Source organism: Colletotrichum orchidophilum (genome assembly GCF_001831195.1).
Source record: "Colletotrichum orchidophilum strain IMI 309357 chromosome Unknown Scaffold_82.1, whole genome shotgun sequence".
Lineage (NCBI taxonomy): Eukaryota > Fungi > Ascomycota > Sordariomycetes > Glomerellales > Glomerellaceae > Colletotrichum > Colletotrichum orchidophilum.
Window position 1 is genome coordinate 137,745 of NW_019173038.1, and position 13,196 is coordinate 150,940.

Genomic DNA, 13,196 nt, shown 5'->3' on the forward strand with positions numbered 1-13,196 from the left:
CAGCCTGCAGATAACACAAGGGCGGCCCAGGGGCATTTTCAAGGGATCGGCCGTCGACGCCGGGTGGTAGTTGGCTAGAGACAGGACGAAGGGAGTTGCAGGAAAAGAAAGAACTGCGATAATGAGATGAATTGCCAAGGCACCCCGCCCTGGGAAAACGCTGAGGCACACTTTATAGAGGATGGCACTCGACCTCTTCGTGGTCACCCATCCCAGCTGCCCCCATCAATGACGTGCCGCGCCAGAAGCCCCCGTCCCCAGTGGAAACCCCCCGATCTACGGATATGGTCCCTGCGATGTGCGTGGGCTGTGGATTGCATTTGGAGTCCAGACACCCGGGACCGCATGTGGGAGGTGGACGACGGCCGGTGAGTGGTGGACCGTGGTGTTCTCTGTCCACACCTCGCCCGGCATCTCATCTCAGATCCATCCCTCGGACCACCGCCTCCAGAGCCTCAGCTTTGGCATGTTCAGGCACTCCACCCCATGCAAAGCGCCAGAGCATTCTCGTCCTAATTATACAGGCCTGTCGTTCGTTCGTCATGACAGAAGTTTGTCACTGGTCACGGAGGGAATGACATGAAAGACACTTGCGCCACGCGCTAGCCAAGACGACGGCTGATGGTATCTCCAAGTCGTCAAACTCTAAAAATTACTGCCCGCCGAGTGTGATGGTTCATGGCTGGCCTAAGCTGCCCTCCAATACCCTCCGTGCCCTTCATTCTAGCCCCTCCCTCCCTAGCCAAAGTCAGCCACGCCACGCCATGCTCTGGAAACTGCAGATGCCAGATGCAGCTCCCTGGCGTCCATTTTCGGGCCTGGGTCCCCTTGCTCAGCTTGTGACTTGTCTCCGGCGAAAGGGCAACACGTTCCCACGTCCAAAACTCTCTCGTCGGGCTCTGCGGTATCCTGTTCTGTCCATCGTCGCTGTCACCTCACTTGGATACGGTGAATCGCGATTCCCGGACCAGCAAAGATAGCCACCGTCCACCGCTTGTTTTGGTCCCAAGCTGCGCGCTTCGTCCGCATCAACCAAGTCTCTGAAAGTCGCCGACGCCGAACCGCAGCCTCCATCGTCAGCAGTCACCATGATATCGACGTTCCCTGTGAATAGGCAGACCTTTGTTGGTTTGCTCACCTTTCTCTTCTTCCTGTGGACGCTGTCGACCTTTACCCAGACAACATCGTCGACACCCACGCACGTCGTGAGTCTATACCTGGTATCTGGCCTCTCTAGGCTCTCTGCGGCTAGACTAACCTTCAATCCTACAGACACACGGTCCGTCTGCCAATCCCGTGGGCCAGCCTCAGTACCCGAAGAGTAATCCCGCGGTCAAACCCGGTCGCCCGACGCCCGACAAGTCTTCGAAGCCAGGCCACGATATTTCACGCCCGGACAAGTCGCCCGAGTACTCCCTCCCGCCATGGTACGAGGACGACGAAGACGAGGCGGCCAAGATTGCCTCCCAGACAAATGCCAAGGGAGCAAAGCAGACGGCGGGCACGGCGTCTAAGCAAGGCGCAAGCAAGGACTCGTCCGCCTCTTCATCACTCAAGTCGGATTCGTCGTCGTCGTCGTCGTCGTCGTCGTCGTCGTCCACCTCGAAGGACCGTAGCCGCCCCTTGGTCCTCTACGCCTATGCCGAGTCCGACGCCGGCCGCGATAACCTCCAGTTCTTTGTCAAGCAGGGCCTGCACGACGCTGCCGACTTCATCTTCATTCTCAACGGGGAGACCAATGTCAGCAGCATCATCCCGGCCAAGGACAACATCAAGGTCATTGACCGGAACAACACTTGTTTCGATCTCGGCGCGTACGGCGAGGTGCTCCGGAATGACGACCTGTACAAGAAATACAAGCGGTTCATCACCATGAACGCGAGCATCCGCGGCCCTTTCCTGCCTCACTGGGCGCAGTCATGCTGGACCGACATGTACCTGGACCGCCTCACGGACAAAGTAAAGGTAGGATGGCAATGACCTTGGACGACTCAATGATGGGTGCTAACTTGGATGCCAGTTGGTCGGCATGACGGCAAATTGCTGGCCCAAATTCCACGTCCAGTCCATGATCTGGGCCACCGACGACGTGGGCATCGACTTGCTCCTCAACCCCCCGCCTGGCTCCTCCGTCAAGGACGACTTCGGCACCGAGGAAGACCCCGTCGGCCTGGCGGGCTGCTACGACGGCTGGAACCATGCCGTGCACGCCGAGATTGGCGCTACGCACACATTCTTGAAGCAAGGCTACAAGGTGGACCTGATGATGACGGCGTTCCAGAAGTCCAAGAACTACATTGAGGAGTGCGACACGTCCCAGAATGGTGACGTTCTCTGGAACGGCAAGTATTTTGGCACCAACGTGCACCCGTACGAGACCATCTTCATCAAGGCCAATCGGGACATTGACCCTACCTTGATTGGACACTTGACGAACTGGCATCAAGCCTCGGGCTTTGACAGTTATGCCGCTTGCAAGTCGGGTTGATAATTGTTGGATCTACTTTTTGGATATCCTTGTGGCGCTCGGCGTTGACCATTTCTTCCATCGGTTGAAGATCATAAAGGACAAATGTTTACATTACCAGGTTGTTTGAGGCGAACAAGCGTAGTATGAATGGATGTATCTTGAATATCATTTTAATACGTCACCGAGTCGGCTCCAACCTCTCATAGGGTGTCCGCAAGTCCAAGTCACTGAATCATTCCTAGCTTGGGTCATGATCTTGGCTGATCGCAAAGTCAGCTCCGGCTCGGACAAACCAACAGTTAACCGTATGGCTTTGTTAACATGCACAAGCTCATAAATTTGAGTTCGAAACCTTATCCATATAAGCAGAGTAAGGCTGTCAGGATGGATTTAATATACTCGTCGCGTCATAAAGCGGCGGAGCACGCGGTGAACACGGTGTTGATGAGATACATAAATTGGTCACGAATTGCTTGCTCGGCAAGGTGAGGGATAACATAGCTCACCAACCACTACCACGTATTCCCGAGAACCCTGTCTCGTCTCCGGCCTACCTCCAGCTTACCTGGCTTGCCCAGCCTAAACCATCCCATCCGCCTCCCAACTGATGCGATGCGGTCAACAACCGCATTCATCTTCACGGCACTCGCCGCGTTGTCGGCGGCAAAGGACTGCACCTGCCTCTGGTCCTACCCGAGCGGCAAGTGGGACACGTAGACGATAGGCCGTCTTGACGAGGCCATTGGCTACTGCGCCGAGGATATTGACAGTCCCGCACAGAATTTGCAGAACGGCAACAACCCCGCGAACCGCTGTACGGTCTGCCGCGACGCGAGGAAGACCATCAAGGATTACAACGTGGATAATGGCTACGTTAGTGTCCCGTGCGGTTGCTTTAAGGAGGGACGTTGTGGCGCGTAAGGATTTGGGAGGTGAGTTGCCTCGTAGTGTCTGATTAATTCAATTACTGATGTTTGTGCCTCATAAGGGTGGATCCAAGAAGCGTCGTCGGCACAGGAACATGAGAGAATGGATGAGAGGCTACTCAGGTGAAGAAGAAGTTGCTGGGTCATAACGAGTAGGCTACAACATCTGCTACGGCGACTCAAGGACATACTATAACTTGATAAGATACTTGTTCTTCAATAACGTAAACTATGATGTTGCGGTATCTATGATGGATTGGGGCTTGTAGGTGAGCTTACAGAAATCTCGGCCTTTCTTGATGAGAAGTGAGCATTTAGTGAAAATGAAATCGACAGGGGAACTGAGTCTAGATTGAGGATGTCAGCACTATATCCATACCTTTGTATCCATCTTGGCTCATTGAATCAATTCATCAGATCCTTCCGTCGAGCTTGACAGCCCATGTCCCTTGACCACACTTTTCCCATGTCATGCAACTCTCTGACTTACACGAGGGACCGCTAGAATGCCATCATGAGACCCTTGCAGTGATGAGACTTCCACATACGACCATACCCATTGGAAAACTCGGGATCCCGTCCGCTCTCCCATAGATAAGCTAATGAGGGCCGGATTAGTAGTTGGGTCGGTGACGACCAGCGAATACCTGGTGTTGTATGTTTTTTGATGTTTTTATCTTGGTGGATTCACGATGTCGGTTGTGGATATAAGTCGAGTTTTGCCAGTTGCAAAAAGTGAGATGCGGCTGCTGACTGTACAGCTGCACCATGACTAAGAAAACTGCAGGCAGCCGCCAAACCCCTGTCGCCGACCCAAGTGCTTGAGCATGGCCGGTGGCCGAAGCTAGACCCTAACAAGGAAGGCAATCGACCTTGGCCCCCCGGACTAGGCCGGCCGTCTCACCCTCGATCCTCCAAAATGGCCGCCAAGAGCCAGTCAGCAACCCGTCGTGAAGCCCGATGCGGCAATGGGGGCCAGCGACCATCTCCAGGCAGCCGTCAATTTCCCTGCCGTCATCCTGCTGCCCGTGTGGCTGTCGACCTCCAGCAGCGACTTTGATGCAGGAACCAGGGTTTCTTGCCAGTCGCCATTCGGTCCGGATTGGATGAACACCTGCAGCCCGATGCCGTCAATCCCTGTATTTTCTGGAAATAGACTTCAAAGACTCCCGCTGGTTGGTGAGCAGAGCTACGAAGTACACTAGAGCTGTTCAGCCCTCACGATCGACATTTGCATTAGCGTCCAGGCCCCCAGGAAAGCTGGTGCAACGGCATCGGTGCTCCGCCCCTGGGATAATCTCGTTTTCTTCCTCCTCGCCCAATGGGCGAATCCTGGGGTTTGGCGCTGCGGCCCGCAAGGCCCAGGGCATCAGAAGCTTGTTAAGACGGCCGGTCTTCCCACGCTTCGGACACAGGCTTGCCATTCTCTCTCCCCATCCCTCTCGTCACAACCAGACAATCCATCAAACATTGTCAACATGGTCCGCCTCAGTCTTTTGGCACTCGCTGCCACCACGCAGCTCACCCACGCGTGGCTGCCGAATGACGGCACCAGGAAGCTCTTGGACACCCGCGGCTTCAGCCTCTTTGACAACCAGAACACCACGTCTGATAAGTCGGACGGCGTGGGCAAGCGCTGGTGGACCGCCTCCGGCAAGATCAGGGGCGTGAACTTGGGCTCCATGTTCGTCTTCGAGCCCTGGATTGCCAACACCGAGTGGAACAACATGGGCTGCGGTGGGCAGCAGTCCGAGTTCGACTGCGTCATGAACACCGGCCAGGAGAGGTCCGATGCCGCATTCCAGGACCACTGGAATACGTGGATCACCGAGAGCGACTTGGACGAGATGACAGCCTACGGCATCAACACCATCCGCGTTCCTGTGGGATATTGGCTTGATGAGTCGTTAGTCGACCAGAACTCTGAGCACTTCCCAAGAGTTCGTACCCCTGTCTTTGGTAGTTTGACTTGCGACTGACCATGTGCAGGGAGCTGTCAAGTACTTGATCCGGCTCTGCGGATGGGCCAGTGATCGTGGATTCTACATCATCCTGGAGTGAGTTTCACAACCTCAAAAGGCCTGCGTCAAAGACTAACACCAAGTAGCCATCACGGTGCCCCGGGAGCCCAAGTGGCGAAGAACTCGTTCACCGGCCAAGTAAGACTCTCCAGGCCTGTCACCGTCCTCCTCTAACCGTCTACAGTACGCCTCCACTCCTGGCTTCTACAACGATTACCAGTACGGCCGTGCTGTCAAGTTCCTCGAGTTTCTCAGGAAGCTTGCCCACGACAACAACGAGCTCCGAAACGTCGGCGCGATCGAGCTCGTCAACGAGCCCACCAACTGGGACTCTTCTGTGCAGTCCCTCCGTAGCACGTTCTACAAGAACGGTTATAATGTCAGTTATCGAGTTCCGCCCCGCCCTCACGCTTCTCACTAACACCCCTAGGCCATCCGGCAGGTCGAGAAGGACCTCGGCGTCAGCGCCAACAACTACTTCCACATTCAGATGATGTCGTCGCTCTGGGGCTCCGGCAACCCGACCGAGTTCCTCGACGACACCTACTTCACGGCCTTTGACGACCACCGCTACCTCAAGTGGGCCAACAAGAACGACGTGCCCTGGACGCACGACAGCTACATATCGACCTCGTGCAACGACAACCGCAATGGCGACGCCTCGGGCCCGACCATTGTCGGCGAGTGGAGCATCAGCCCGCCCGACGAGATTGAGAACTCGGCCGACTGGGACCGCGACACGCAAAAGGACTTTTACAAGAAGTGGTTCGCGGCGCAAGTCCACGCCTACGAGAAGAACACCGCCGGGTGGGTATTTTGGACCTGGAAGGCCCAGCTTGGTGATTACCGGTGGTCCTACAGAGGTGAGTCCCCTTGACGTGTCTGAAGAAGCGCATGCTGACGAGGTCGCAGACGCTGTCATTGCAGGAGTCATTCCTACAGACCTGAACTCGATCGCCAGCTCGGGTGTCTGCGGTTAGGGGTGGCTCTTTGGCCGCACGACAGACATTAAGGATAGGATGTCTGCCGATAATTGAGTATTTGACGCAATATGCATTCTCATTGTATATATTCTCCTACACAGTCGACCATCATACACGTCAACGTGATCGTTCTGACCTCATATCGGAGTTCCACTGCAGCCTGTCCCAAAGCAATGTAACCTGTGAAAACCCGCCCAGGGCCCCCATCTTCGGCCCTTTCGGCATGCAGTATTCCCTAACCAGCACGGCGGCGTTGGTGTTCGTCCGCATCCAGTAAAGCCTCAACCCCCGCTAGTCTTCAGTCAGCAAACGGCCTCGAGATCGTCCTTGCCGGCGTGCAGGATGAATGGCAAAATGCCATCTACACGGGAGACCATGCAGTGGAAGTCCCTCTATTTCAGCCTGAAGCAGGCTGATCTCGCCCAGCTGGAAGCGGCCTTTTCTCGTATCTTTTGACCTCCATCGTAACTATTTTCTCACCAAGTCAAAGAATTGTGCCAAGATGCCCAACCGGCCCGCCGGCACAAGCGCGTTGTCTCCAACGTCATGTCTCACTCACATATGGTATTCAGCTCTGCTCCTACTAACCCCCTCGCATGACTCTTGCGGGACGTTGTGCTGTTTCCCTAAGCAAGGACTGAAGCGGATTTCCGCAATGTCTCGCATCACCATATTGAAACAAACAACATGGATATCAGGTTGCATCTGACATTCAGCCTTGAAGCCCGCCCGTACCTCCGTCATTGATGACGTGCAGATGGCGTCGACCCGTCCCGGCTTGGGAGCGCCATTTCCAACTCAATTCCCACGATGCAGGAAACGTGGGGTCTTTTGAAGCTTCTTTCTTAGCTTCTTAGCAAACTTGCTTCCCATGCGTTGTTGCCCGCAATTCTAGCCCACGTGTGCTCCTTTTGCCTGTTCATTAACCTCAGACCGACCCAAGGCCGCAAAATCGGAAATCGGACCCGCGTAGAGTTGCGTGGCTTGCCGTGTGGTATCCTGCACCCGCAAACTCAAGCGTGAACATCGCTAGGTGATGTGGACTGTTTTATAGTGCTGTTGGATAATATAATTAGTCACTGCTAGGCGGAGGGCGGAGGCTGATTGAAGTGACAGCCCCGGTGTAACCCGGGACAAATACAGTGACGATCCAAACCAGACGAACCAGCTATTTCTCCATATTTCTCCCTGCTCCGAGGGCATCGGCTTCCTCCCTTACTGGCCCATTCGCACTAGCTCCATGCTCATCAACGGGGCCGAATTGTGGGCGGAGATCGACACCACGTTACCGACGCTCTTTTGACCTCTTTTGAGACTCTTAGTTTGCGCCCATGTCACCCGGGAGTGACACGAACTTTACGAAGTGGCTAGGGCCTCGTGTATGTTTAGCGGGGTTCCGCCTTCCCCCGACGCACCGCTCTCTCTTCTCTCGCCAGATCCTTCCACGATGGTCGTCCATCTAGTGAAAAATACGAGAGACAGCAGGATCGCCCGGGGAAATAAGGCTGGGCCGGAGGTAGCCAGAGAGACGCCAGAGTTGCCTCTCCACAAATATAAACCACGACACCCCGCCCTTCCACACCCCTCATGCATTTGTCCTCGGTTGGATCCCGTATCATCAGACGTTGTCCACAAACCTCAAGCTGTGTAACATCATTTCTCGAATCTTCAAGGTACATGAAAGTCTCCGGCATTTCAGTATAAATACCGGGCTCATCTCGTCCTCATCAGCATCGACATACACTTCAACACCACCTCTCCAACCCATCAAGATGAAGACAACCTACGCCATCGCCCTTCTGGGTGCCACCCTGACCACTGCTCAGTTCACCAACCAGACCAGCCCCTTCTGGCTCAAGTTTACCTCCTGCACCGGGGGCTCCGGCGAGACCTATCTCACTTCCTGCCACTCCGGCGCCGGCCAGGCTGGCCTCTGCCCTGAGACTACGGAGCCCGTCGAGGAAGCCAACCGCACCACAACGCACACAAACTACTTCCTCAACGAGACCCAGTCCGACTACAACGGCCACCTCCTCGGCGCCCTGACCTGGAACCAGCCTATCGGCAACGGCGACCCCGTATCCTCCGGGATGCTGCTCAACCTGCAAATCGTCAGCAACGGCGCCATCCCCATCTTCTCCCCCGGAAGCAGCGCCCTTTTCAACCTCGGTTTCGACGAGAACGAGAAGCTCTTCATCTACTCCCGCGAGGACGATTCCAAGGCCGTCGCTGGCTCGCAGGCCCCCTACGTCGATGAGGCCTATTACCGCTGGCACGTCTGCTACACTTTTGTCGGCAACTACTACTACCGTTCCCTCGTCTGGATCACCGCCGGCCCGGCCTCTAACCCCACCTGTGCCGCCGTCGATGTGTACAGAGAGTGGGCTTAGGGAGTGTTTGGCTGGAGAGCATCGGTTCACGGCTTTGGCATTGCGCAGAAGCCCTAGCTGCATACTTGGATCCGGTCTGACGCCCTACTTCGATGACCTTCACTGCTGTCCTGGCGCTGTTCCATGTCTGAAGTTCAACACGATGGATGATGGCTGTCTACATTTCTAATGGACAGGGTACAACAAAAAATTCAATAGATAATCCTAATAAACGCCGCTTGACAAATAATACATTGCACTTCTGCTCCTTGGCAATCACCCTATCCGTTAGGATATTATTGCCATGGTCGTGTATTTGTGCAACGATGAATGCATCAATGGCACAGTTCTGTATCGATCTGTCAGTGATAATAGCGCATTTGCACCTGTCCAAATCATCAACCTGATTTCCTCAGACGGTACGGGTACCTGATAGATCACCCTTCAAGCAAGCCCTGCAACCCTACACTGTCGAATGAGGTGCCGGCGCTGGCGCCCTCTATTCATCGAGTACTGAAATCACCATCAGGGTTTGAATCTGCTGTAAGTATCAAATAATGCTGCAAAAGTACTACTCAGCTCGACAATTTGGAGGCTTTTTGCTGTACGAATTACCTGGCCTTCATAGAGGATCTCTTGCAGCCAGTCAAGAGGAAGTGATACAGATGCTTTGCGTCTCATTTCCGATTGGTCGGAACCGAATAGCAATGAAACCCTTCTCTTCAGAATCCTTCGTTGCACCAGGTAAGTGGTCCACCCGGGGGACCAAAAAAGCGCACACCTTAAACCGAGCACTAACAGTATACTTCTACCAGCAGGTTTACAATAGCGATGCTGTATTATACACCTTATGAAAGTTATACTTAAAGTACATAGAATAGCTCACTTTGTACTACACACTCTCGATTTTCTACATACTTTTCATCAAAATTTGGGTATCGTTGGCGTCTTAGCTGTACGCTTTTTCCCGTCTACCGGGTGGTCGTCCAAGTCCGGTGTACGTAATTCAGGGCGCATGTGCGGATAAACTACCACGGCGGAAATGGTACCCGCAATTTCACCGAACCCAAACCGCACTTCACCGGTCACTTACACGGGTCTCGGTCAGGGCCAGCCACGCTGTGCGCGCATCTCTCACTGGTCCGTTTGGCTGCTGGCCATGCTTTTCATTCTAGGCAATTTCATCAACACGGGAGTCGAACATACAAAGCTGAAGCCTTTTTGACTTGATTTTTTTTTTTGGTGATTTGCCTTGATGGGTACTCATGTAGTGTACTCATGAAGTGTATTGAAAATGATAGGTAGACCATGCTCGAGTCTTCTCACATACGGTCGTTACACAAGAATGGGCTAGCTCCCCCCCGAGTACCTGTGAGAAGCCCAATAAAATTTCCAAGCAGAGAAAACAACCATTACCAAGGTCTCCATCTCAAAGGAAATCTCCGTGCCGACAGCCACACCGACATAAATGAGACACGCTCATGATGCATCGCGTCATAAGGAGGAGCTTCTGGCTAAAAACTTTCAAACATAAAGCGCTCTTCCAGATTGTACATGTCGCCGAGGTATTCCGAATAGCCGTCGAAGGTCCCATCGAAGCTTGGCAGCCCAGTGGCATTGGCGGTTGCACTGGTAGGCGACTTGAACTTGCTTTGCTCATCGGGGGTCGACTTCGGGAGCTGCTCCGGAGCCGGGCAACATTTCCGACATGACTTTTGGTGGCGCTTCGTGTTCGACGTATGGTTTGGTAGGCTTTTGCCGCAGGGCATCTGAACCGCTATGCCGTGCTTGGACTGGCTGTGCCTGTTGAGATTGGATTGAGTGGAAAATTTGGTGAGTTCGCAGCCGGGCTCGTTGCAATGGAACCTGGGAGGTGCCTCTGTCCTCGTGACGGGCATAGTGCTGGTCATTGCGTTTCGCTTCCACCAAGTTGTCCTCCGAAAATGAAACACGGAGACTTTGAATCAGTAGTTGGAAGACGGAATTGAGGAACACTATTTCCACATCTGACCTCTTGCCACGGTAGAGCTGATGACATGGCGAACATTTATACATAACTTCTTTCTATGAGTGTGAATCGCGAGCCTCATTTGAAGAGCTAGCGCCCGTTTTCCAGATTTACTACCTTGAGGTGTAGCGACAGGGTAACTCATCATATAAGCAGGAAACTGGCCTTCGCCTTCCAATTGGAACAAAGTGGTAAGGGTACATAGTAAATGTCAAGCTAATGTACATACGTGGAGCTCATGTACATAGTAAATGTCAAGCTAATGTACATACGTGGAGCTCATGTACATAGTATGCAAGCCGCGGCGTCTCATGTACGAAAGTGGATCACTGCCCGCAGATACATGGTCAGGAATTAAACTTCCCCATCATACCATAGTACACAAGCACACCAGTTACTCATACATCCATAACCAACCTGTTTTAATTGTTGAAAAACCACTGCCTTAGAATTTGTCTCATACCATACACATTCAAATAAGAACATTAATCAGAAAGGGTGTTGGTAGTAGTGGTTATAGCGGTGAAAAAGGGTGTTTATGGATATGTGACCGGAAAACTGCCTTAGTCTGTCACCCAGCCACTTGCCTTCTTCATACCCTCAGTTCCGTCCCACTCTGTTGGACTGTGCAAACCGCTCGATGACCGACCATCGGAAATTAATGCTAGTAATAAGAGCTCCAGGCCTGCAGTGTGTCTAAATGGTGGTACATATTGGCGTTCAGTCAAATGAACTGAGGCTTCATCAACCGCGGTGGAATGAAAACTGTCAAGAGGGAACGAAGTCCTCCATGCCGAATTTTCTCGTTCAGATAACTAAACCAATCAATGATTGTGCCGGTCTAGTCCATTCCCAGACACAGGTCTATGGGGTATCTCAACAGCCACGTATGGCAACGCCACCCCCTCGCTCCTCACATCTCCTGCACCCTTCCTCTCTCCTCCTCCTCCTCTCCCACTCCTCCTCTCCCAACCCACCTCGCTCACTCCCACCACCTCAGTTCGCCGCCAGAATCTCCGCCGCATCAGGCGCAGAGCTATGGTCCCTCTTCCCGTCCGCCATCTTAATCATCTCGGCCTGCTTCTTGATCCGCTCGGCCTCGGCCTGCTTCGAGTGGCTCACGTACGTCCCGTACCGAAGCGTCCCCAACGTCAACACCGCCATGAACAGGATCCCAATGACGGACCGCCGGATCAGGATCCACCGCAGACCCTCAATCTCGGATTTCGCGTCGCTGCTGAGGTGCAGGCTGATCTTGTAGTTGATTTGTTGGATCTAGGTGCCATTAGCCCGACCAAACTTGCTTGTAGCATAAGGGAAAAGCACTCCCAAACGAGAATAGAACTGTGACCAAAAGGGAGGACAAACTCACGACGCTGTCTCCGGCCTTTTGCTCCTCCCTGACCGCCATCTTGCGATCGTTAAACATGCCCCGCACGTTATCGTTGAGCGTCAGCAGCTCCTGGTTGAGGCTCTGCGTGAGTATGTCCACCTCGTGCTGCAGCAGCGTCCTCTTCTGCCTCATCTCCTCGTCCGCCAGCTTCTGGTTATTCTTGACCTCGGTGCTCAGCTCCGAGCACGCCGCCCGGAAGAGGTACGTCTCGTTCTCGACGTCGCTCTTGCTCACGAGACTCTCCTGCGCAACGTCCAGGTTCTGCGCGAGGATCGCCCGGATCGCCTTCATCAGCGTAATCGCTTGCTCCTTGCTGTACCCGCCCCCCTCGAGGTCCTTGACCAGCGAGTAGCTGTCGAAATGGTGCACGTACGGCGGCGGCGCCATGTGCGGGTGCTGCTTCGCGACCTCCTCGGGCGGGCCCATGTGCAGGATCGCCTCCAGGGGGCCGCTCTTCTTGGCCTGGTCCCGGGCTTCTTGCTTCGCGGCCTCCGCCTCCTCGGGCTGTTGTCCTTCACCCGCGGCCGCCAATGTCGCCGTCGTGCTGGCCGTGTTGTCCGTCGCGGCCGTCGTCGCCGCCTTCGCGCCCGGCTGCGGGTTCACCCCATCGTCGCTCGCCCCCTTGGACGCCCCGACCGCAGCCTGCCCAGGACTCGCTTCCTTTGTATCAGGCGCCGGCGCCGCCGCGGCCACGGGCGTTGTCGCGGGCTCGATGCCCTTTCCGTGTCTCGGCGCGAAACCCGACTGCTGAGCCCCAGGCGTGGGCGCGAAAGCGGCGTATCCCCGTCTCCGAATCTCGGCGGTGGCCCGTCTCCGACATGATTTCGACGTGCGGCTCGTCGCCGTTGTCGCAGCCGTCTCGCCGAGGCGTATCGTCCGGAACAGGTGCGGATAGAGAAACGTCAGTCGTGCAGGCTGCATTGTGTGTATGTGTGTGTGTGTGTGTGTGTGTGTGTGTGCGGTCGTTACATCGATTGTTGTGTGGAGGAGGGAAAGGAACTAGGAAATTGGGGAATTAGGAAAGTA

General features: G+C 54.4%; 5 protein-coding genes across 5 annotated transcripts; 3 read left to right on the forward strand and 2 right to left on the reverse strand.

The window, feature by feature from the left end:
- Positions 1-1,088: 1,088 nt before the first annotated feature.
- CORC01_09223 (uncharacterized protein) lies at positions 1,089-2,488 on the forward strand (the record flags this gene model as incomplete). Its single annotated transcript, XM_022620852.1, has 3 exons — positions 1,089-1,205; positions 1,273-1,965; positions 2,021-2,488. 3 exons carry the CDS (start codon positions 1,089-1,091, stop codon positions 2,486-2,488), a joined length of 1,278 nt encoding a protein of 425 aa, XP_022472652.1.
- Positions 2,489-4,874: 2,386 nt separating this feature from the next.
- On the forward strand, positions 4,875-6,397 carry CORC01_09224 (endo-beta-1,6-glucanase; the record flags this gene model as incomplete). The annotated part of the gene is made up of 6 exons (XM_022620853.1): positions 4,875-5,336; positions 5,386-5,453; positions 5,504-5,555; positions 5,602-5,796; positions 5,848-6,280; positions 6,330-6,397. 6 exons carry the CDS (start codon positions 4,875-4,877, stop codon positions 6,395-6,397), a joined length of 1,278 nt encoding a protein of 425 aa, XP_022472653.1.
- Positions 6,398-8,172: 1,775 nt separating this feature from the next.
- CORC01_09225 (uncharacterized protein) lies at positions 8,173-8,790 on the forward strand (the record flags this gene model as incomplete). Its single annotated transcript, XM_022620854.1, has 1 exon — positions 8,173-8,790. The coding sequence occupies one exon, from the start codon at positions 8,173-8,175 to the stop codon at positions 8,788-8,790; it is 618 nt and encodes a 205-aa protein (XP_022472654.1).
- A 1,493-nt stretch (positions 8,791-10,283) lies between these two features.
- Positions 10,284-10,679, reverse strand: CORC01_09226 (uncharacterized protein; the record flags this gene model as incomplete). Its single annotated transcript, XM_022620855.1, has 1 exon — positions 10,284-10,679. The coding sequence occupies one exon, from the start codon at positions 10,677-10,679 to the stop codon at positions 10,284-10,286; it is 396 nt and encodes a 131-aa protein (XP_022472655.1).
- A 1,094-nt stretch (positions 10,680-11,773) lies between these two features.
- Positions 11,774-13,091, reverse strand: CORC01_09227 (MOZ protein represents a chromatin-associated acetyltransferase; the record flags this gene model as incomplete). The annotated part of the gene is made up of 2 exons (XM_022620856.1): positions 11,774-12,052; positions 12,150-13,091. The coding sequence occupies 2 exons, from the start codon at positions 13,089-13,091 to the stop codon at positions 11,774-11,776; spliced, it is 1,221 nt and encodes a 406-aa protein (XP_022472656.1).
- Between the last annotated feature and the right edge of the window lie 105 nt (positions 13,092-13,196).